This window comes from Muntiacus reevesi, chromosome 13 (genome assembly GCF_963930625.1).
Source record: "Muntiacus reevesi chromosome 13, mMunRee1.1, whole genome shotgun sequence".
NCBI lineage: Eukaryota > Metazoa > Chordata > Mammalia > Artiodactyla > Cervidae > Muntiacus > Muntiacus reevesi.
The window spans coordinates 20,396,075-20,421,104 of record NC_089261.1 but is presented as its reverse complement, the minus strand read 5'-3'; the positions used below and the strand labels follow the sequence as shown (position 1 = coordinate 20,421,104).

Below are 25,030 nucleotides of genomic sequence, written 5' to 3'. Positions count from 1 at the left end.
TGAAAATCATTCATAAAAACGGCTGCAAGTGAACAAGACACACTGATAGACCCAGGCCCGTCTGAAGGCCAAGGCCCCTGTACCACTTGCTTGGGTTTTTAAACCAGCTCTTGCTGAGCTGACTTCCGGACAGTAGAAATGTTCCCCCAGCTCTTCAGTAAGCTTGAGGGCATCAACCTACGATTATGTTTCTGATTCAACTGAGTATAATTTTTTTTTCGAATTTTTTTATTCTAAACTTTGTTAGAAATGCTAATGAATTTTTTTTTTTTTTTTTTTTTTGCGTATAGCTTATGGACTTTGTCCTTCTTTTCACAATCCATAGGGTTGCAAAGAGTTGACCATGACTGAAGCGGCTTAGCATGATGACGGACTTTGTCCTCCTTTTCTTCCTTCTTGTATATCCAATTTTGTAAAGATTCAGTGTGGGTGTTACCCAGGTTTTGTAAATCTTCCTAATATCGTATTTCATTGACTTTGTGATGGCATTGATCAAAACCCACAGCCCTTATCAGAGATTTTTATGATGTGAGTGGTGGAGGGGGAAAGCTTGCATTTTTAGAAGCAAGAAATAGAATCCTTGATTACCTCTCCCAAATTATTCCAAGCCTTTTTCTCCCAGCCTTGGAACAGGTACTTATGTTGTCCTGGGAATCTCTGCATGGGTAGCCTGCTGACCTCACCCTGGAATATCTGATGTGGGTGGTATAAAGACAGATTTGTTTTCTGTGCCAGTTTTCCCGCTATGTTCTGTTACTAGGAAGTAGAAATTATAGACTTCCCTTCTCATACCTGTCTGTATGGTGATCAGACCTTTTCCCTCCAGGTTGATCTTGTCTTGATTAGATCCATTTCTGGTGGTTGCGACCTGGCGAGCTAGTTGATTTTCTCAACTCTTCCCTTTCTGGGATCCATACCTAGTTAAAACTTTGGCGTTTCCTAAGTGGAGAAGAGGTCTTCACTTAGTGGATTTATAAACCACAGGTTCTGAAATGCATTTCTTCATTTTCTACATCGCTAAGGCATTTCTTTCCATCGTCATCTGCTAAATTCATCAGGACATTGATTTTATATATATAATTTAGGGAATAAGGCAGAGGTGTTCCTTCGTTACTTTCTTGAGTATTTTGTTTTGATTTTATTCCACAGGAAGGTTGAGGACCTTCAGTTCCGGGTTGAAGAAGAATTGATTACTAAGGGCGATCTTGAGGTAAAACCCCACCAGCCATCTAAAGCTTCTGCGGGTGCGATATTCAGAAATATGGATAACACCACTGTGGCCAGAACAGGCAGCAGAGGGGGTGGCAGGAATCCCCACCTCTGGGCTGTGGGCTATGGCTGAGGGGCTGCCTGCCCTCCAGCCTGTCACTATGCATCTCAACTCTGGTAGCTGGGTAGAATTTTCCCTACCTTCTTCTCATGCTTCCAGATTCCAAACCTTGCATTGAAGTCGATCAAGTCATAAATCTGGCAGTGTGTCCTAAGTGAGACTCTACTTATTCCTCCCATGATCCGAATGGCATTTTAAAGAGCATTTTTTATATCATCATGATAGTTCAGAACAGTCTCAGCTTTCCTTTTCAATTGAGCAGGATAAATTCTTTATAACCCTATAGAAAATAAATATATGTTATGGTAACTGATTTTTTAAAGTATTAGTAATTTCCAGAAAAAAAGACCAATTTTTATTTCATGGCATACTTTCAATTCAGAGATTTTCCTTTAGTATGAAGTTTTCTCATCTCTTAACAGCTATTCAGGACTTCCCAGGAGGCCCAGCAGTAAAGAACACACCTGCCAATGTAGGAGACATGGGTTCAGTCCCTGGGTTGGGAGGATCCCCTGGAGAAGGACTTGGGAACCCACTCTAGTATCCTTGCCTGGGAAATCCCGTGGACAGAGGAGCCTGGTGGACTACAGTCTGTGGGGTCTCGAAGAGTCAGACATGACTTAGTGACTAAACAACAACAGTGATTCATAGGAGTTTTTAATAAGGCCCCAGAATTAAATGGCTTTGATGCTTTTCAAACCACTGCTAGATGTATGACAAATGCAAATTTTAAATTTTTAAAATTTAGCAGAGTTTTGGTACTTTAATCTGTAATATTTTAGTAGAAGTTTCTTGTCTGTGCAGTTCTCAGAATACACATTTTTGCTACCATTGCAATTTTAGAGTCTACCGAATGTCCACACCATGCTTAAATTTCAAAGTCCTTCCAAATAAGAAGGCTGATTTCTTTTGAAATAAATGTATCTTTACAGTCAACAGAGAGTAAGGGAAACATTTTCTGTGGTCTGCTTTTACAAGGCCCAGAATGTAGTGGATTATGAGTAATTTTGATAGCTGTCTTTGTCACTCATTTCATATAGAGTCACACTCCTTTAGTTGACTTCTGTGTTGTTCTCATCCATTTTAAAAACACCCCAAAATCTCATTAGAAGTTTCATATCATCATCTAATTCATGTCAAATACAGCCTACAATGTTTTGAGGAGCGAATTAAAATATTGACACCAGCACTTGATAGGCTAGTGTGTCCAGTAAACTTGTAATTAATCAAAGTTATGCTGAAACCCTAACACATATTGAAACTAGTTGAATGTCTCTTTTGTTGTTAATTTTTTTATTTTTTTACTGATAGCAAAAGAGCCAGATTTCTGAAGATCCTGAAAATGTAAGAGGGCACTTAACTGTATGGATACTTCCCTTGTTAACACAGATTGATTACAGATTAAAATGCTTATTGATACACTCAAATACTAACTTCATAATCTGACCTTGAGACATTGTTCTTAATATTTCTGTGCATGTGGCTTTCAAAGCAGTTACATTTGAATCCTGAAGAAATTGTATGTAATGACTAAGTTCTGTAAACGCACTTGTCTGACACACAGGCACATGTTTGTTCTATAAAGAATTTTGGCAGAAAGACAAGAATTGTGTCTGGCGGCCCAACCTACTTCATTTAATTCATAAGGCCTTCTAGTTTTAATAGAATTCTTCCAAAATACATGATAACTGCCTGAAACATAAAAGATATTAGATAAAGTTGTTGCAGAAATTCTGGGGTAAAATTTCCCCAAATTTCATTTATTCCCATTAGAATAAAGGAACATGGAGTCCCAGACTGATTGCCTTTTGTGTGAGCGCCCGCTGCTGGCCAGTGGCTGCCAGTGCGGCTGACAAGAAATTCAGACTTCAGTTTGTTGGGTCAGTGTTTCCCCTAGCTGGTGAAGCTGGAGGCAGGCATTCTTCAGTGAAGACATGGTGTATTTTAAATTTACTATTCTTAAATTAAATGCTTAATTGGAGGATAATTGCTTTACAATGTCGTGCTGGTTTCTGCTGTGCAAGGTGAATCAGCCATAAATGTACATATATCCCCTCCCTCTAAGTTTATTATTCTTGAAGTGAGATTTTTTTCGAGTCGCAGTGCCACAAGATATGGAGATTTTTTTTTCTTCCTCCCTCTGTTTAGTATCAAACACCCAATTCAGATCTTACCAGAGTGGCTCAGAAGTGATCTTACCAGAGCACTTAAAAGCGTGGCTTCATGGCGCACCCTACCGGCCAAGATGCCAATTGAAAAAACCTGAGGTGCTGGGAAAACTGGTCAACCACTTGTAAAAGAATGAAACTAGAACACTTCCTAACACCATACACAAAAATAAACTCAAAATGGATTAAAGATCTAAATGTAAGACCAGAAACTATAAAACTCCTAGAGGAGAACATAGGCAAAACACTCTCCGACATAAATCACAGCAAGATCTTCTATGACCCACCTCCCAGAATATTGGAAATAAAAGCAAAAATAAACAAATGGGACCTAATGAAAATTAAAAGCTTTTGCACAACAAAGGAAACTATAAGTAAGGTGAAAAGACAGCCCTCAGATTGGGAGAAAATCATAACAAATGAGGAAACAGACAAAGGATTAATCTCAAAAATATACAAGCAACTCCTGAAGCTCAATTCCAGAAAAATAAACGACCCAATCAAAAAATGGGCCAAAGAACTAAACAGACATTTCTCCAAAGAAGACATAGAGATGGCTAACAAACACATGAAAAGATGCTCAACATCACTCATCATCAGAGAAATGCAAATCAAAACCACAATGAGGTACCATTACACGCCAGTCAGGATGGCTGCTATCCAAAAGTCTACAAGCAATAAATGCTGGAGAGGGTGTGGAGAAAAGGGAACCCTCTTACACTGTTGGTGGGAATGCAAACTAGTACAGCCACTATGGAAAACAGTGTGGAGATTTCTTAAAAAACTGGAAATAGAACTGCCATATGACCCAGGAATACCCCTTCTGGGCATACACACTGAGGAATCCAGATCTGAAAGAGACACGTGCACCCCAATGTTCATCGCAGCACTGTTTATAATAGCCAGGACATGGAAGAAACCTAGATGCCCATCAGCAGATGAATGGATAAGGAAGCTGTGGTACATATACACCATGGAATATTACTCAGCTGTTAAAAAGAATTCATTTGAATCAGTTCTAATGAGATGGATGAAACTGGAGCCCATTATACAGAGTGAAGTAAGCCAGAAAGATAAAGAACATTACAGTATACTAACACATATATACGGAATTTAGATAGATGGTAGCGATAACCCTATATGCAAAACAGAAAAAGAGACACAGAAGTACAGAACAGACTTTTGAACTCTGGGGGAGAACGTGAGGGTGGGATGTTTTGAAAGAACAGCATGTATATTATCTATGGTGAAACAGACCACCAGCCCAGGTGGGATGCATGAGTCAAGTGCTCGGGCCTGGTGCTCTGGGAGGACCCTGAGGAGTCGGGTGGAGAGGGAGGTGGGAGGTGGGATCGGGATGGGGAATACGTGTAACTATATGGCTGATTCATGTCAATGTATGACAAAACCCACTGGAAAAAAAAAAAAAAAAAAAAACCTGAAAGCTTCTTCCTCTTCTGATTTACCACCACAAGAGAATGAGATTAAAACAAAGGATTTTTCTTCCCAGCAGCTGAAATAGACAACTCAAGACCGAATTTTTTTTTAAAGCCTCCGTTCTGAAGGGTTCCTTTTTGTGCAGCTACTTCAGTGATCTGGGTCTCTCCTCTGCACCCAAAGTAGGCTCCTTCTGCTGCATCCAGAGTCAGTCTGCATGAGGCCTCCCTCCTGCCTCTCCTCGCGCTTCTCGCAGAGCCTTGGCTTTCCCTCTCAACTGCCCCACCCTCCTTGGCCCCAGGACTCTCCTCTTGGGATACTCTATCCTAGTCGAAGAAAGTAATAATCCTCAAAGCAGGGTGGTCCTATTCCAGCGGAGCATTTCTGTGACATACAGGGAAGGACAGGGAAGCAGGTTGCTAGTTCCTTTTGCTGACGGCTGACCAAGTGCAGTGCAGAGCCCAAATCATCCATGGGCACTCTCTCACCAGTCCGGAGACACTCAGAGGATCTTGGAACGGGGAGAAGATCACGTTCAGTGGGTGTTTGCCTTTTATCTAGAAGTAGTAGCGACTTTTTGGGCTTTCCTGGTGGCTCAGACAGTAAGGGATCTGCCTGCAATGCGGGAGACCTGGGTTCAGTCCCTGGGTCGGGACAATCCCCTGGAGAAGGGACCGTTTACCCACTCTGGTGTTCTTGGGCCTTCCCTGGTGGGAAGTGACCTTTTACCCAGAGGACACTGAACTCCATGTCAAGAGAAGAAAGGTACTGTTGCCTTTGCTTCTTCCTGTTAATTTTCCATTTCTGTTCTTGTGACTCTGACCCCAATTATTAAAATGTAGATCTGGATGAGATTCTTTTTTTTGTGAAAGCAGGTAAATTGATCAACCTTTACCTAAGGGACATACGGAGCTTCCCAGGTGGCACAGTGGTAAAGAATCTACCTACCAATGCAGGATATGCGGGTTTGATCCCTGGGTTGGGGAGATCCTCTGGAGGAGGCAATGGCAACCCATTCCAGTATTCTTGCCTGGGAAATCCCATGGACAGAGGAGCCTGGTGGGCTACACGCCATAGGGTCACAAGCATTGGAACATGACTCAGCAACTGAGCATACACACACAAGGCACATGTAGATGAAGGGGACTCTCCAAACAATTAAGTTTCTGATTTTTATTTCATAATTTTTTTGAGTGTGAAGAGCTGAAGCAAGCGAAGAAGTTTTACAGACCTTTTTTTTGGTTTACTTTTAAAATATTCTATGATGGTTTTTTTATACCTGGTTCATAAGCAAACTGACCCCTTGAATATATTGAAATCCCCAGAGTACCGCTGGAATGACTAAAGATATTTATAACGTAAAAGATTCTACTTTCTGCTTAAGCTTTGCACTGCTTTCTGTCACTTTAGAGTTTGTTGTCTTTTCCCTTAAATTGTCCAGAGGGAGAGATCCAACTAGTTAAAACCACAGAATAACCAGAAACTGCCGGGGGCAGCTCTGTCGACAGGTTTTGTCAGTTGATTACGTTGCTAACCTCTTCGGTTGGAGAGGTGAGTGGGGATAGAGGTCCATTCAGACTGATCTAGATGATTTCAAATTGGTTGAGATTCTGTCACACTTAAGACTGTTAGAAAGAGATGGCCCTCTGTGGTCTCCATCAGGTTCCATCAAAATCTGAGGTTTCAAAACATGTGAGGATCTTACTGGCTCTTTTTGCATGCAGTTGAAACTCTTGCCTTTCTATTGAGTCACCATGTTTCTTACCTCTGAGCTGAGGTGAAATGATTGTTTTAGGATTAAGAGTAATGAGCCCCTTCCCAGTTCCAGTTAAACTTTTCTCCTGCGTTGAGCTCCAGGGATGGAGGCTCTCAAGCATAACTGTCACTGAATTTTCTCTTTTAAATCTAATCCCCTTCCTCTTTTTTTCCTGGTGACACTCTTTGGAAAGTCCACTTTAATGGCTCCTCATCTGTCATGTATGGGAATGTTGCTAAGAATCCCAGATTCTTCTCATTCATCTCAGCCAGCACCACTGGTGTGGTTTCCTTAGCTCCAGTTCCTAAACTTCCCTTGTTAGGTTTAATACTTGACCCTTGCTCACATCAAATTGTATGCAGAAGTACAGAGATCTGCACTAGGAACTTAGCAACCAGATGTAGACTTATGACATTAATCTTGTCCATATTTGGGTGATGGATGTTCAGTTTGAGGGCCAATCTACTTTTTTAAGTCACTGAGTCAGTTACATACACATTAATGTCAAGTAGCTATTGCGGGGAGGAGGGAAAATGATAGATTAGAGGAATATTAACTATTCTAATTTGTGCTGATAAACTTCACTTATCTTATCAATATAACTTATATTTGGCTGCATGCATCTGACACTTTTCATCTTGCCTCACGTGTTTTCCATTTTTTCTTTCTCAGTAGACTAGCTCATGTCCCCTGCCCACCTCATCCTCTTGTCCATAGTGTTCATCATCACCCCCGCCCCCAACCTCTCCATCTCAATCCACGCCCATCCCTTCTCCATCACCCTTTCTGTTCGCCCTTTGGCGGAAGGTACTGGTGGCTCAGCCTGCATGCCGCGCCCTTCTCCTCCTCTGCTGGCATGTCACGGTGGCACTGTTGTGTTTCTTCCTCTTCCTTTTTACTAACAGACGCAGACCAAACTGGAGCATGCCCGCATTAAGGAGCTTGAACAGAGCCTACTCTTTGAAAAGACCAGAGCTGACAAACTCCAGAGGGAGTTAGAAGACACTAGGGTAATGGTTTTCACTATTTAACGAAGCTGATCCATGTTTGTGAACGATGGACACAGCGGGTGAAGGGCCCTGCAGTTGACCTACAGCACTGACCCAGTGGTTCGACTTGCGTCTGCTGGTCCTGGTACTGCCCAGGTCCTCATGGGTGTAGGCTGATGGGAGGGCCCAGGTGCTTTAGGTTGAAACTTTTGTCCAAGGTGAAGATTCATTCCTTTGGTTAACTTGGCCAAAATCATCATCTAAACCCTGCGACTATCCAGACTGCATGGACATCCACAGCTGCATTTGAGGGTCTTTGTATGAATACCAGGAAATAACCTTTCTCCTGTTTGCCACCAGCAGTCAATTGTCCTCTTGTCCGCATATTCCTAGTGGGTTTTCTAAGTAAGTTTTTGTTATTGTTTTACTTTAGCTCTCTTTTTCTGCCTTCTTCCCTGACCTTTTGGGTGAAGAGACTGAAAAACATTGGCTCTTTTTAATGAGAGTTAAGGATTTTCACCCGTTTTTTTAAATTTTTTCCCTTGGCACCTGATCTCTTTGTATTTCTGTTACCCAGTAGGTTAAATTCTCAGTGGTCAGGAGGGAAAAGTGTATTGGGAACAGAATGACTTCTGCCAACCCCCAGCTCACAGAGTTTGGCCCTAGGAGCCAGTGCATTAGTCATGTGTTCACTTGAAAAATGAAACGAGTGAAATTTATTTATATATTTAAGCACCCATAAGGGCTTTCTTTACACCAGACACTATTCCCAGCACTGTACAAATGTTAACTTAGTCTCACCACAGTCCCATGAGGGAGGTAGTAGCGTTGTCTCCATTTTACAGATGAGTGGCACTGAGGCACTGGCACTAATATGTCCCAGCTCGCACAGCTAATAGAGATAGTGGGGCCAGCATTTGCATTTGGGCCATTTGACCCCAAAGTCTGTGCTCTTAACCACTACAGGATGGAGTCTGTCTATTACAGAAGTCATTTTGTGCTAAAAGATTTAAGAACTAATCTGAGTCACATGTAAGAAAACACGTATGTATGTATACCTTTTAAATCCTGAATTTGACTGTCAGTAGCTAAATCACCCAGATCCTTAATTTTAAAATTTCAAAACTGATTCTATCTCTAATCAAATTTGGTATCCTGATTTTTTTCTTTTGAATTACTAGTGTTTGTAAAAACTTCTCGAGAAATCATTAATCTAAAAAAATCTAGAAAATCATATCACTTTTCTTTTCTAAGTCATGAGTTTTTTATTGTTTAAGAAGAAAGAAAATGTTCTCAGTCGGCCTCAAAACTAAGATGTCTTCTGTGTATTTGGTAAGGAAAAAAATCCTGGTAATTTGGTGCCATGTACTTGTTACCTGAGAGTCAGACTTGATCTGGGAAATACAAGGAACTGATAGGAAGCCTGAGCTCCTGTGGTGTGGCTGGCTATTGAAGTAAGGATTTTTTTTTTTTTTTAACTTCCGAAGTGCTCTCCTATACAGCTTTGTCAGCAAACAATTTTTTTAAAATTTTCTGTGGATAAGAAAGCATCCATTCACAGCACAGTTTATTCAAGTATTTCAGATTCAAACTGTTACCTTCCTGTAACAGTCGTGTTGATCCTCACTCTAGGTCTGCCAAGTATGGAACTAACTCCTGACCCATATAAATTTCCCATCACCCACATTCCTTTTTGGGAAGTGCTGTAAAATTCTTCTAAGCCAGTAAGCTCAGCTTATAAACAGCGTGCTTGGTGCTGTAGAGACATCAGCAAGAATTAGAAATAGTAACCTGACTTTCATGGTGGGAAAGGCAGACACATAGATAGTTTCACCTGAGGGCAGATTTGGGGAAGTTATAAATAGAAGTACTGTGAAAATGCTCCATAATCAAACTATTATTTTCCCTCAGTTTTCACTTGGCATTTCCTCAGCTTGACAGTTTTGTTGTGACTGATTAAGAATTAGTGCCCTGTTGGGTTCAATTTATTTGTATTATAGACCTCGTAGCAATGGAGTTTAATAATGTACCTTATTTTGTGATAACAAGCTCTCCGAGTCCTCACCTCCCCACCTCCACCCCAGAAAAAGCTGTCAATCAATTACCATCTTTCAAATACCTACATACAGTCCTGAAACACAACAATTAGAGCCAGCTCTGAAATGTTCAGTGACTTGATCATGCCGTCTTGGGAGTCCCAAGTGCTTTATTTTCTTGTTTATGATCGACCCTTTAGTCTTTATCCACCTCACAGCCTGTTGTTGGGCCAAGGGGCTGAAGGAAACATACATCCATTGTCTCCTGTCCTGTTAAAGGCAGCGAGGGAATGAACCTTCACCCTGCAGGACATTTGACCTGTGAAATTTGGGACTCACTGATATCTTGAAATCATTCAAGTTCCCCTTCTATTTCCCTGGTTAGTCCAGTAATTAATTTTTGTGCCTGAAGCTGTCATTTCTCACATTTTTGTGCACCGAACTGACTGCCTATCAGATAACAGAGGGAAATAGCTTCCAAGAATAAAAGGACGAAGGTTAGGAAAATGGTTTTCCTCATCCTGGGGTATAAGTTTAAATAACAGGAGATTCCCAGGTTCTGTCCCCAAGCTCAGGTAGAATCAGCCTGTGTGGGCCGCTGGTGACTCACGCACACACTAAGGTCGGAGAACCACTGGGTTAGGGCAGCGACACATGTATGCCAGGACGGTGAACGAATTACAAACCCTAAAAGTGGGGGAATTCTGTATAAGATTCTTACGTATCATTGCGAGTAAGTAACCATTTTTTCCTTGTCCTCTCTTAAAAAAAAGTCTCCTCAATTTGTTCTTCTTTATCCACTTGAGGCTTTCATTCCCCAGTCGTGGTATTCACTGAAACGTTTCCTAGGTAATTTTATGGCGGTGCTACCCAACAGGATTATGACATGAGCCACAGAGATTTTACAATTTAAAATTTCCTGGTACCCACATTAACGTGCGTAGATTAAAAGGAACAAGTGAAATTAATTTAATAACATCTTATTTAAACCAATATATCCAAACTATTATCGTTTCATCATATAATCAGCATAAGAAATTGTTAACAAGATACATTCTGTTTTTCCCTGAGTCGTCATCATTTGATGTATATGTGACTCTCATGGCCACATTTCAATGCTGAGTAGCTGTATGTGGCTCATGGCTGCTGTCCTGGACAGCACACTTCGGTAAAGTCACTGCCAACAGATAGATGAGCGTTTATACCCCTTGGGCAGAGTAGGCACAACAAAGATTCTTCTTCCAGAAGGCAAATATATGAGAACTTTGAAGGTACTGTTTATATTAACTAACTATATTTAATGGGTACTCCTCCTGATTTAAGGTTCTTTAGAGGGAGAAGAGCTATTTGGGGGTTGAGTTAAGCTCAATAAAGCTCAGTTTTATTTTCCTTTAGCATCTCAAAATGGTGAAAAGTTTGCCAAAGACTGTAACTTGGACTGTATTTTGAATTGGAGCATCTAGAACCAGACTTAAGCCACAGTCACGCCTGGATTGACACACAGACATTCTTGGTGGCTTGACTGCTGCCTGAGATGGGGTAGTCACTAAAGATCTCCAAGGTTAGAGAAAATTGTCGTGATTCGTCATTTAAACGGTCTCTTCTTTCTCCTTGACTGATGCTAACTAGGTGGCCACGGTGTCAGAAAAGTCCCGCATCATGGAGCTCGAGAAAGACCTCGCCTGGCGAGTGCAGGAGGTAGCTGAACTGCGGAGGCGGCTGGAGTCCAATAAGCCGGCTGGGGATGTGGACATGTCACTGTCCCTCTTGCAAGAGATCAGCACTTTGCAGGAGAAGTTGGAAGTCACTCATAGTGACCATCAGAAAGAAGTCGCTTGTCTGAGGGAGCATTTTGGAGCCCGGGAAGAAACACACCAGAAGGAGTTAAAGGCTCTGCAGGCCACCACAGAGACGCTTTTCAAAGAGAATGAGTCCCTGAAAAGCAAGCTCGACCACGCCAACAAGGAGAATTCAGACGTGATCGCCCTGTGGAAGTCCAAGCTGGAGACAGCCATTGCGTCCCACCAGCAGGCCATGGAGGAGCTGAAGGTGTCCTTCAGCAAGGGGGTCGGCACCGAGACAGCTGAGTTTGCGGAGTTAAAAACGCAGATAGAGAAGATGAGACTAGACCACCAGCAGGAAATAGAAAAGCTGCAGAACAAGCAGGACTCGGAAAGGTCTGCTCACACGAAAGAGCTCGAAGCCCTAAAGTCTAAGCTGATGCAAGTCATTAAAGAGAAGGAGAACAGTCTGGAAGCCATCCAGTCGAAGCTGGACAAAGCGGAAGACCAGCACCTAGTGGAAATGGAGGACACCTTAAACAAACTGCAGGAAGCCGAGCTAAAGGTAAAGGAGCTAGAGGTGCTACAAGCCAAATGCAATGAGCAAACCAAGGTTATTGATCATTTTACGTCACAGCTCAAGGCTGCCGAAGAAAAGCTCTTGGATCTTGATGCAGTTAAGAAAGCCAGCTCCGAAGGTAAATTGGAAATTGAGAACGTCAGACAGCAGCTTGAGGCAGCTGAGAAACAGATTAAAAACTTAGAGAGTGAAAAGGATGCTGAAAGCGGCAAGGTTTGTAGCGACATCCTCCATCTTTATTTTTTTTTACCTCCATTTCTTATCTTGAGTTGTACCTTATTTTTCAGTTGAGGTCATTCATCCTCCAATCTTCTGACTTAGTTAAAACTGGTGCTGACCTGATTTCCCATATGAGTGGAGTATCTTCTGAGCATCATGAGTATGGTTTCATCTGAGGAGATTAGAGAAAATAATAACTCGGGTGTGGATGGATTCTGGTTTCTTCGTATCGGAATACTTTATTATTGGGTTGGCCAAACAGTTCGTTCAGGTCTTTCCATTAATACCTTATGGAAAAATTTGAACTCACCTTTTGACCAAACTGATACTTTATCTCTGGACTTGCTGTGATCTCTTGTTTCAGCTTGATTCCAGTCTATAAACTCTTTTGAAAATAGAGAACACCCCAAAATGATGGTGTTGCGGTAAATGAATGTATAAGAAGCTTAAAAGATAATCTCATCCTTTCCCATTGCCTGTCTGTCGAGTCATATGTAGGCTTTCCAGGTGGCTCAGTGGTAAAGAATATGCCTCCCAACACAGGAGACGTGGGTTTGATCCCTGGGTCAGGAAGATCCCCTGTGGAAGGAAATGGCAAGCCACTCCATTATTGCCTGGAAAATCCTGTGGCCAGAGGAGCCTGGTGGGCTACAGTCCATGGGATCGCAAAAGAGTCAGACATGACTTAGCGACTAAATAACAAGAGTCATAGGTAAAACAGTATGTGAACTCTTAGTGCACTTGACTCTTGTAAATTAATATGCTATGATTTATAACATTCACAGCAAAATGAAGGTTAAGAGCCCGGAGCCCTCCACATTGCGACTTATGTCTCATTGGAGTTTTTTCCTATGTCATAGTGATAGCATGGTCTATTCCTTGCTCTTTGGAGGAAAGACTGGACAAGTGTGTTTTTGACCAAGCCATAGAAAATGATAGGAAACCTTTGCCAGCTACATTTCTTACTAACTAGCCTTGTTAAATGTCATAATCATTTTTAACTATTGTTCGAGGAAGGAATCCTCTTTCCCAGTCCTCCTGCCACTAGTTGAGGCACTGGTACTGATGCTGAATGTTCTGAGCTTTTTGTGGGAGAAGCTGCTCTATTGGCAAAGAAGGAAGGGTTGTGATGGTTAAATGGGGAGAGGTGAGGACAGACAAATGACACAGATTGCTAAGTAACCTTAGCCGAAGATGACAATCCCAGAAAATTTTTCTCCAGTTTCCTCATTTGGTTCCAAATTACCAATCCAAACACAAAAATTAAATTAATAAAGAATATGTAGCTAATGGTGGGTCTACTTTTTTACATGAAGATTCAGTGAAAGCCAATTTTTCTGATGGCTGTTGTCTAGTACATATTTAGTTTTATTTTACATGTTGAAAAACTTCAAGCATGTAGAAAATACAAAGAATGAGATACAGTCACATGAGTCTACTACCATTCCTGTCTTACGATCTTTAAAAATCCAGAAAGTGAAATTGTTCAACTGTCTGATTTAGAAAGTAAGCTGCTGGGACTTCCCGGGTGGTCCGGTGGTTAAGAATCCACCTGCCAATGCAGGAGACATGGGTTCGATCCCTGATCTGGGAACTCAAATCTGAGATGTTCCGGGGCAGCTAGGCCTGTGCACCACACACACACACACAAATATACAGTAAACATCTATATTTTCTGTTTTAGATCATGCTGATAGTCCAAATGTAGGTATAGAAAAATACTGTATTTTGATTATTTAAAAATAGCCATGGACAGTCTTATCTAGAACTGATTGTGTGACAAGTCATTGGCTTCTTAGAACTAAAAGTAACAACACTAAAATGACTTTTTACCCATGCCTTTGTTCCTTTCAGTTTTCTTTGGTTGTGTTTGTTTCTCATACATTTTTTTCACATTCGTCTTATGTTTTCTTTCTTATTCTTTTTTGTTTCCTTTGGTCCATCGGCTTCTGTACCATGTAACTGTCTGGTAGGCTAGTAGCATCACCAAAGAGCTGCAGGGAAAAGAGCTTATGCTTAATAACCTTCAGGAAAACTTGAGCGAAGTCAGTCGAGTAAAAGAGGCTTTGGAAAAAGAACTGCAGACTTTGGTAAGTACCTGTCAGAAATCTGAATCTCAGGGTTTCTGGCCAATTTGAATCGTTCCTGTTTAAAAAAAAAAACACGAAAATTTCTATAAAGAAAGAAGTATGGCACCTATTTCCTTTCTCTTGCAAAGTATTGACTGGCTGATAATCAGGGGAATTGGATCAAACCCAAACCCAAACTAGTAATAAAGGTAAGTATTGCTTTTTTTTAAATCTGTCCTTTGCCTCTGGTAATGCATTGACGTTTTGACATGTTGCTGACTACTTAGTTTCACTAAACATGGGCACCTTCCAAGTTATGTTAGGTTTCATGTGTAGTCCTTGCCCTGTGCCTTGTCCTGCCTGCCCTGAGACAGTAAAGCCAGCAAGCTCCCTGGACCACAGGCACCCTCCATTAGCAAGGCAGTGATGTTTGTGTGTGCTTGATCATGTCCGACTCTGTGACCCTATGGACTGTAGCCCACCAGGCTCTGTCCATGGGATGCTCCAGGCAAGAATACTGGAATGGGGGGTCTTCCATGTACCTTATTGATTTCCACTTTTTATACCTCTGTGCTAACACCAGTGATGAATAAAAGTGTTTGATATTTCTTTGATTTAAATGCCAATATTACATATTTCTAGTTTTTAAAATGTTCATATGCAGTTAATTGCACTATTCATTATGATAGCTACCATCCACTTGGCTCTATAAATTTGAATTAATTAAAATTAAATAAAATAAAAAATTCGAGACTTTCCTGGTGGTCCAGTGGCTAAGACTCCACGTTCCTAATGTAAAGGGCCCAGGTTTGATCCCTGGCAGGGAACTAGATCCCATGTGCTCCAACTAAGAGTTTTCATGCTGCGACTAAGACCTGGTGCAGCCAAATAAATAAATATTTTTAAAAATACAGAAAATTTAAAAAAATGCAGAAAATTCAGTTCCTCCATTGCACTAGTCACATTTTAAGTGCTTGGTAACTACATGTGGCCAATGGCTGCCAACTGACCAACACAGTATCATTGTAGAGAATTCTGACGAACCCCCACAGTTTTGATACATAGTATTTCAGGTACATTTTGAGACAAGTTGGCCTGGAAATTACCATTTTTAATATAGTGTCCTTTAATAAAATGCATTTTGGATGTCACGCCATTTCTCTGCCCTCCTCCCCAAACTTTCAGGATGCCTTACTTTTTTTTTTGTTTTTCAAGTTATAGAGTATTCCTCTGTGTTCTCTGAAAAGAAAACATGCCTCCTGGAGTTTGGTCTTGGGAATAACGCAGGTGGACAGCCTGTGGGCTGTGATGGGCTTGTGGCTTGTGAGCCCATTTTTTAAATCAAATATTCATTTAAAAATTCACTTGGTATCTCTAGCTCAGAATTTATCTCAGGAAAATCAGGAGAGTGGTTTTATCCTGCTCTCCTGTCATGTTTAGAAAAGATAGTGAGTGAGCGGTGAACTTATTAATGTAAAGTAGTTGACACAGATCTAATTTGCAGATACTAGGTTCTAATTATTCTTAGATGTAAAACATGTCAGAACTCAGATCCACAGACGTAGAAAACAAACTTAGGGTTACCACAGTGGAAAGGTAGGAGAGAGGGATGAGTTAGGAGCTTGTCGTTGTCGTATACATGTGACTATATAAAAAACAGATGACCCACAAGGACCTAATATAGCACAGGGAGCTATACTCAATGTTTTGTAATAACCTATAAAAGAGTTCGAAAAAGAATAGATACTTGTGTGTGTATAACAGAATAACTTTGCTGTACATCTGAAACTAACATAGCATTGTAAATCAACTAAACTTCCAAAAAAAAAAAAAGAAATATTCAAAAACTATTTCTGAACTCTGGTCGCTGTCTCAGGCAGGTTTATGGAGAAGTTCTGCTATTTGAGGGTAGCAACATGCAGAAAATGTATACACATGGCACCACATGTATATACCCACACATGCATATACTGACATAAGTGTGCGTATCCATACACATATACAGACATATGTGCATGCCCAGCCCGGTACATAGACACAAACCTCATTCACTCGTGTGCATACATGCATAGTCCCCATATGATAGTAACTGACACCTACATGTTTTAAGCATAAGTTAGCTTTAATGAAACAAAACTAGCCACAAAAAATAATGTTACAGTGATTGAAACTTTTTATAATTTGAGATCTATCTATTTTGAATGTCCAGTTGTTTTTCTTTAGAAAGAAAAGTTCGCTGATGCTTCAGAGGAGGCAGTCTCTTCTCAGAGAAGTATGCAAGGTACGTCTCACTAACATAAGAGCACTTTAGAGGAGGTCACGTCCTCAAGCGGGAGCCAGTCTTCAGCTCAAATAAAGTCCCTGCAGTGCATAGTAACATTACATTCCCTTGGCTGCTTATTTTTTATTTTTTTATTTTTTTATTCCCTTGTCTTCTTAAAGTCTCAAATTAATTCTTTTTATTTTTTTATGAGCAGTGTGAAATGTATATGGGTTTATTTTCAGTTTATCCCCTTCTACTTTATACCTACTGTTAGATGCCAACATGTCTAACACATTAAAATATTCGCACATTAAAAAAAGACTTGAAAGGCATCGTCACTTCTCTCATACTATCACCCAGTCAGCCAAGCTGTGTCAGCCTTCAGTCCATGCCTTCAGCCCCCTGTCCCCACCATCCTGAAGTCCCAACATGTTCTCAGTGACATGGAAAGAGCCAACATCACCATTCAGACACAGCTTACCTTCCCAAACTGCTGTCACCTCTGCATCTTAATCATTTCACCTGAAATCCATCCTGCCTCCTAGAAATATACAGTCCAGTTTCCCAGTTGTGTTAAAGGACTCACCCCTGTCAAATATACCCAAGACACATTGGATAAGAGCAGCAGGTTACAAAATAGCATATACTCCATGGTTCCATTTATACAAACCTATGCGTGCCATTTCCTACTCCAGGGGATCATCCTGACTCAGGGGTTGAACTTTCATTAATTACATCCCCTTGGCAGGTGGATTCTTTATGACTACCACCACCAGGGAAGCTCATACAAAACTATATGCACATGTATTCAACACTAACCCCCAACACAGATATTTGGTTTTTGTTTTTAATTTTTTTATTATTCAGTGGGTTTTGTCATACATTGATATGAATCAGCCATAGAGTTACACGTATTCCCCATCCCGATCCCCCCTCCCACCTCCCTCTCCACCCGATTCCTCTGGGTCTTCCCAGCCCACCAGGCCCGAGCATTTGACTCATGCATCCCACCTGGGCTGGTGATCTGTTTCACCATAGATAATATACATGCTGTTCTTTCGAAACATCCCACCCTCACCTTCTCCCACAGAGTTCAAAAGTCTGTTCTATACCTTGTGTCTCTTTTTCTGTTTTGCATATAGAATTATCGTTATCATCTTTCTAAATTCCATATATATGTGTTAGTATACTGTAATGTTCTTTATCTTTCTGGCTTACTTCACTCTGTATAATGGGCTCCAGTTTCATCCATCTCTTTAGAACTGATTCAAATGAATTCTTTTTAACGGCTGAGTAATATTCCATGGTGTATATGTACCACAGCTTCCTTATCCATTCATCTGCTGATGGGCATCTAGGTTGCTTCCATGTCCTGGCTATTATAAACAGTGCTGCGATGAACATTGGGGTGCACGTGTCTCTTTCAGATCTGGATTCCTCAGTGTGTATGCCCAGAAGTGGTATTGCTGGGTCATATGGCAGTTCTATTTCCAGTTTTTTAAGAAATCTCCACACTGTTTTCCATAGTGGCTGTACTAGTTTGCATTCCCACCAACAGTGTAAGAGGGTTCCCTTTTCTCCACACCCTCTCCAGCATTTATTGCTTGTAGACTTTTGGATAGCAGCCATCCTGACTGGCGTGTAATGGTACCTCATTGTGGTTTTGATTTGCATTTCTCTGATAATGAGTGATGTTGAGCATCTTTTCATGTGTTTGTTAGCCATCTCTATGTCTTCTTTGGAGAAATGTCTGTTTAGTTCTTTGGCCCATTTATTGATTGGGTCATTTATTTTTCTGGAATTGAGCTTCAGGAGTTGCTTGTATATTTTTGAGATTAATCCTTTGTCTGTTTCTTCATTTGCTATTATTTTCTCCCAATCTGAGGGCTGTCTTTTCACCTTGCTTATAGTTTCCTTTGTTGTGCAAAAGCTCTTAATTTTCATTAGGTCCTATTTGTTTATTTTTGCTTTTATTTCCAATATTCCGGGAAGTGGGTCATAGAAGATCTTGCTGTGATTTATGTCGGAGAGTGTTTTGCCTATGTTCTCCTCTAGGAGTTTTATAGTTTCTGGTCTTACATTTAGATCTTTAATCCATTTTGAGTTTAATTTTGTGTATGGTGTTAGAAAGTGTTCTAGTTTCATTCTTTTACAAGTGGTTGACCAGTTTTCTCAGCACCACTTGTTAAAGAGGTTGTCTTTTTTCCATTGTATATCCTTGCCTCCTTTGTCAAAGATAAGGTGTCCATAGGTTCGTGGATTTATCTCTGGGCTTTCTTTTCTGTTCCATTGATCTATATTTCTGTCTTTGTGCCAGTACCATACTGTCTTGATGACTGTGGCTTTGTAGTAGAGTCTGAAGTCAGACAGGTTGATTCCTCCAGTTCCATTCTTCTTTCTCAAGATTACTTTGGCTATTCAAGGTTTTTTGTATTTCCATACAAATTGTGAAATTATTTGTTCTAGTTCTGTGAAAAATACCGTTGGTAGCTTGATAGGGATTGCATTGAATCTTTAGATTGCTTTGGGTAGAATAACCATTTTGACAATATTGATTCTTCCAATCCATGAACACGGTATGTTTCTCCATCTGTTGGTTTCCTCTTTGATTTCTTTCATCAGTGTTTTATAGTTTTCTATGTATAGATCTTTCGTTTCTTTAGGTAGATATACTCCTAAGTATTTTATTCTTTTTGTTGCAATGGTGAATGGTATTGTTTCCTTAATTTCTCTTTCTGTTTTTTCATTGTTAGTATATAGGAATGCAAGAGATTTCTGTGTGTTAATTTTATATCCTGCAACTTTACTATATTCATTGATTAGCTCTAGTAATTTTCTGGAAGAGTCTTTAGGGTTTTCTATGTAGAGGATCATGTCATCTGTAAACAGTGAGAGTTTCACTTCTTCTTTTCCTATCTGGATTCCTTTTACGTCTTTTTCTGCTCTGATTGCTGTGGCCAAAACTTCCAACACTATGTTGAATAGTAGTGGTGAGAGTGGGCATCCTTGTCTTGTTCCTGATTTCAGAGGAAATGCTTTCAATTTTTCACCATTGAGGGTGATGCTTGCTGTGGGTTTGTCATATATAGCTTTTATTATGTTGAGGTATGTTCCTTCTATTCCTGCTTTCTGGAGAGTTTTAATCATAAATGAGTGTTGAATTTTGTCAAAGGCTTTCTCTGCATCTATTGAGATAATCATATGGTTTTTATCTTCCAATTTGTTAATGTGGTGTGTTACATTGATTGATTTGCGGATATTAAAGAATCCTTGCATTCTTGGGGTAAAGCCCACTTGGTCATGGTGTATGATTTTTTTAATACCAACACAGATATTTGAATGGATCGTGTCCATGATATTTCCAGTAATGAACTCTGGGTGGTCAGGTTGACTCCCATTAATTCTTTCTTCTTTTTGACCTAAAGCTTGACTCTGGCTAAAATGTAGATGTACTTGGGTAAAGTATCATCTTACTTAAGCTTCAGTCATTGGTAGCTCTACTGAGTTTTAAGTGGAAGGAGGCAAGAGATCCCTGGAGAATGGATGTTCAGTGCCTCCCTAATCTACAGATCTGGGGAGACAGAAAATTGCTTGCTTGCTTCTTTAGGTTCATTATATAGTGGTTTGATTTCTAATGGGATTCTTTAGTATTCACGTGACTCCAAATCTCAAACTTTTGATTTGATTTGATTATAAGACAATCAAGCTTTAGGTGGCTTATTAACTCTGAGATGTATTAAACTTTAAACTTAATCCCAAATAGAAACTGTAAATAAATTACACGAAAAAGAGGAACAGTTTAACGCACTGTCTTCCGAACTGGAGAAGTTGAGAGAAAATGTAACAGGTAAGAACACGTCTCCGGTTATTATAAACATTAAATATAGTAGGCTTCCTAGGATTTGAGATGATTTTAGTGTGTGGTTACAATGTATCTACTGTTCAAGCATAACGTCTTTTCTCATTGTGTTCCCTTGTGATGAAAAACTTGTTGGACGTCTGTAAACCTCAGCAAATTCTCTCTGCTTTGTTTTCAAACAAGTCAGAATCCACCACACCTCACCACTCCCAGTGCTACCCTTCATCCCAGCCAGCCAGCATCTTTAGTCCAAGCTGTAGTAACAGCTGGCCACCTGGCTGCCCACTTCTGCTCTTGCCCTCTTCAGTCTTAGCACAGCAGCCAAAGAGATGCTTTCAGCATCAAGTCAGATCATGTCACATCTCTGCTCAAGGTGGCCCAGTGGCACCCATCTTGCTCAGAGTGAAAGCTGTGGTCCTTAACTCCCATCAGGTCCTGTTAGCTTTCTGATTTCATCCCGTGCTGTTCTTCCCCAAGTTCCTTCCACTGCAGCCGTATCTACCTCCTTGGAGATACTTGATTGTGAAGCATGATCCTGCCTCAGGGCCTTTGTACCTGCCTTTCTTCTGCCTGCATTCCTCTTCCCTCACTTCCCCTAGGGTTTTACTTAAATGTCACTGTCTCAGAGAGGCTCTTTCTAAGATTTCACACTCCCCAGCTTCCTTCCTGGCTCCTGTCTCTGCTTGTATTCTTTTCCCCCTCTTAGCACTTACCACTCTCTAATATATGATTGATTCTCTTTCTTGTTAATTGTCTCTCTTCTTTGCTAGAATATAATTTTCATGAGAGCAGGGATTGCTACGTACAGATATTCCCACAGCAAGTTTTGGCATACAGGATGTAGTTAATACATTGTTGTTGGTTATAACACAACAGCTCTATTTTTTTTCTATATATATATGTATATTCAGATATGGAGGCAAAATTCAGAGAGAGGGATGAAAGGGAAGAGCAGCTGATAAAGGCGAAGGAGAAACTGGAAAATGACATTGCAGCAATAATGAAAATGTCTGGAGACAGTTCTTCTCAGCTGACAAAAATGAACGACGAACTACGTCTGAAAGAAAGGTGTGTACAAGTATTAATAAGAGCGTCTGCTTTAGGTTAGGCTCTCAAGGAAGGTCTAGATGGGAGGAGAGCCAAACTCTTCAGGATAGTTCTGTTTTAAAAGTTGCCTGTCTCTTGTCCTTTATTGTCTCAGTGTATTCTTGAATCAATTATTTAACCTTCTAAGGGGAAGACAGTAGTTTACCAATGGCAATAACATCTTTTTAAAAAAATTTTTTCTTTTATTTATTAATTTGGCTGTGCTGGGTCTTAATTGTGGCATGTGAACTATTAGTTGTGGCTTATGGAATCTAGTTTCCTGACCAGGGATCGAACCCAGACCCCCTGCATTGAGAGCATAGAGTGAGTCTTAGCCACTGGACCATCAGGGAAGTCCAGGCAGTAACATCTTTTACAGGCAGTTAAAAATATTTTTAACCTATTGCAGTGTAATGATAGATAACGATTATGAAGGGCTGACCACATGCCACATAGTATGCTGACCACTTTGTATAGAGTGTATTTTCCTCATAATCCCACGAGGTGAGTGTATTATTGTTCCCATATTAAAGAAAAAGAAATCGAGACATAATGAGGTTAGGCAACTTGCCTGAGGTTTCAAGTCTAGGCAGTCTGGTCCCAGCACCCTCGCTGCCCTTCATCACTACACCGTACTTCCTCAGTGCTAAAGCTTCTTACATTAAATCTCTGTCCTTGTCTTTATTCTGAGGCTCTTGTTGCTTTGATTTGTTTTAATGGCTGTATAAAAATCGAATGTTTATTTTATAAGGCACATTTTTTAGAAGACATGTTAGCACCATTAGACTTCTGATTCTGAAAGTGTTAACACTTGGCAGTTACATTTACATCCAGCCATGCGGGGGTCTCCCTGGTTGTCTGGTGGTTAAGACTCTTCCATTAATGCGCTTCCATTGCAGGGGGCACAGGCTTGATCCCTGGTCGGGACCTAAGATCCCACATGGCGTGAGGTGTGGCCAAAAAATAACAACAACAAAAACATTGAGCTGAGCGCTCCCACAGGGTCCGCGGTGGTGGTGATGGGCACCTGGGCCTTGGTTGGCCGACTTTGGTCAGACTTGCCGGGAGGCGGGCACAGCTGCAAGGTGGTTGTGGCCAGAGCCTTGGAGAAGTTCCATTTCTGTCGGCGTTTTATCCAGTGTTTCTATCCAAGTTTCCCTCCTCTGATGTATGAGACAGCCCGCTTTCTAGGCTGATGGCCCTCATACATCTTCATCGGACCACAAGGTTATCTTTAAGCTAGAACTTCAAATTATTTATTATTTTCATATCTGTATTCTGAAGCGGCACCCAAATAAATCTTGCATATTCTAGTCTGCTAAAATTTGGAAACCTCTAAGTACTTACTTCCTCTAATACGTTTCCTTTTCTCTCATGTTTCTGTCTTCCTTTCTCTCATCTTTCTGTATGTGCTGTGCTGTGTTCAGTCGTGTTTGACTCTCTGCGACCCTATGGGCTGTAGCCCACCAGGCTCCTCTGTCCATGGGATTCTCCAGACAAGAATACTGGAGTGGGTTGCCATGCCCTCCTCCAGAGGATCTTCCCAACCCAGGGATCGAACCCAGGTCTCCTCCATTAGAGGCTGATTCGTTACTGTCTGAGCTGGACATAAAATAATAAACGTTCACACTTAGAGTAGTTGTTACTCTAAGGTATTTATAGCCATCACAGTCGTTAAAATGTATTCTTCAGGACAAGCCAGGTTTTTTTTGTTTGCTAATTCTAGATGTTGTTGCTCATGACATTTATCATTAAGACAATGATTATCAACATTATCTTTTATAGTGTAACTCTAGGATTTAAAGTACTCTTTTAAAAAGTCTGACGCTTCGTTTTGAAATTCTTTCTAGAAATGTAGAAGAATTACAGCTGAAACTCACCAAGGCTAATGAAAATACAAGCCTTCTGCAGAAAAGTATTGGGGAAGTAACTCTCAAAGCCGAACAGAGTCAGCAAGAAGCAGCTAAAAAGCATGAGGAAGAAAAGAAGGAACTGCTGAGAAGACTGTCAGACCTGGTAAGGAGAGAGGGAGCCAGTGGGACTGGTGGCCAGCAGGGGCAGAGAGGGTGGCTGGCAGGACAGCTGTGGCCAGGTGACTTCCTTCTGACATGGGGTATCTGCAGGAAAAGAAGATGGAAATGAGCCGCAACGAGTGTCAAGATCTGAAAGCCAGGTACGAGGAAGCCAGTTCTGAGAGCAGAGCCAAGCACGAAGAAGTCCTGCAGAACCTCCAGAAGCTGCTCCGGGACACAGAGGAGCGGCTGAAGGCCGCACAGGAGGAGAACCGCGAGCTGCTGCAGAAGCTGGAGGAGCTGGGGAAGCAAGCCGAAAGAGCCAGAGTATGTGGTGGGGAGGACCGTGTGCCCCAGTATAGTGAGCTTTGCGTCCCGCGTCAGGGTTGTAAGGGTGCTTAGAAAGCAGCAGCGCGTGGAATGGGTTCGGCGGCCTTCAGAGAGCATGGCAGGAAGGTGAATGACGTCTCCTGTGGCTTCAAGTGTTTTGTACCAGCCGTTCTCCCCTCTCAGGGTTGGTGGTGGCTACAGGTCTTTCTTTCCACCCTGAATGGACTGTGTAGCCATCACCCCCTACGCTGCTTCACAAAGAGCCTTCTGTTGCCTGAGCTCTGTCCACCTGCTTGTAATAGACTCTGTCGCGGAAAAGCATGTCCCTCTAGTCTTGGCCGTCTTGCTGCCACCTTGCACCAGGGTTAGGAGAGACATCGTGCAGAAAAGCAAGAGACAGAGGCCACGCGTGAGGCAGGTGGGCAGGGAATGGAGCCTGGTCGGAAGAGCAGAGGAAAAAGAAGGGAGATATCTGGGGAAGGTTTCTGTATGTCCCCAGGAAGGCAGTGAAAGCTTATTAACAAGGAAGTTGGATTGAAGGGCTGTGAGAAAACATCCTACTACTGAGTAGAGTAGAACTCGATACATTGAATTTTATTTTATGGTGTCAGGATGGTGTCAGTGTCCCAATATGTGTTCTGACCCACTTATTGCTATTTAAACTGCTCAAGGAAAAGTAAATTATTGTCTTTAATTGTTTTTAATGTGTCAGAGAAATGTTCATATACATGTAGGAGTTGAGTAGAATAAAATACAGAAGAATATATGTAGAACTTAAAACAGATCCCTGATTCTGGGACTGACTGGGGGCAGAAGGAGAAAGGGATGACAGAGGATGAGATGATTGGATGGCATCACCAACTCAATGGACATGAGTCTGAGCAAGCTCCGGAAGATAATGAAGGACAAGGAAGCCTGGTGTGCTACAGTTCATGGGGTCACCAAGAGTCAGACATGACTCAGCGACTGAACAACAAAACAGATCCCTTTTAAATTAAATGGAATACATCATAATATACGTCATGTGTGAAAGTGAAAGATGCTCATTCATGTCTGATTCTTTCTGACCCCATAGTCTATACAGTCCATGGAATTCTCCAGGCCAGAATACTGGA

General features: G+C 41.2%; 1 protein-coding gene across 1 annotated transcript in view; it reads left to right on the top strand.

The window, feature by feature from the left end:
• Positions 1-25,030, top strand: part of LOC136146114 (CAP-Gly domain-containing linker protein 1-like) — a 66,560-nt gene that overhangs the window by 1,894 nt on the left and 39,636 nt on the right. The window contains exons 3-11 of the mRNA XM_065905012.1: positions 1,150-1,210; positions 7,597-7,701; positions 11,346-12,290; positions 14,270-14,386; positions 16,589-16,646; positions 20,392-20,475; positions 21,399-21,555; positions 23,424-23,589; positions 23,697-23,912. Coding sequence (XP_065761084.1) covers positions 1,150-1,210; positions 7,597-7,701; positions 11,346-12,290; positions 14,270-14,386; positions 16,589-16,646; positions 20,392-20,475; positions 21,399-21,555; positions 23,424-23,589; positions 23,697-23,912 — 1,909 coding nt within the window. The remainder of the gene's footprint in view (positions 1-1,149; positions 1,211-7,596; positions 7,702-11,345; positions 12,291-14,269; positions 14,387-16,588; positions 16,647-20,391; positions 20,476-21,398; positions 21,556-23,423; positions 23,590-23,696; positions 23,913-25,030) is intronic.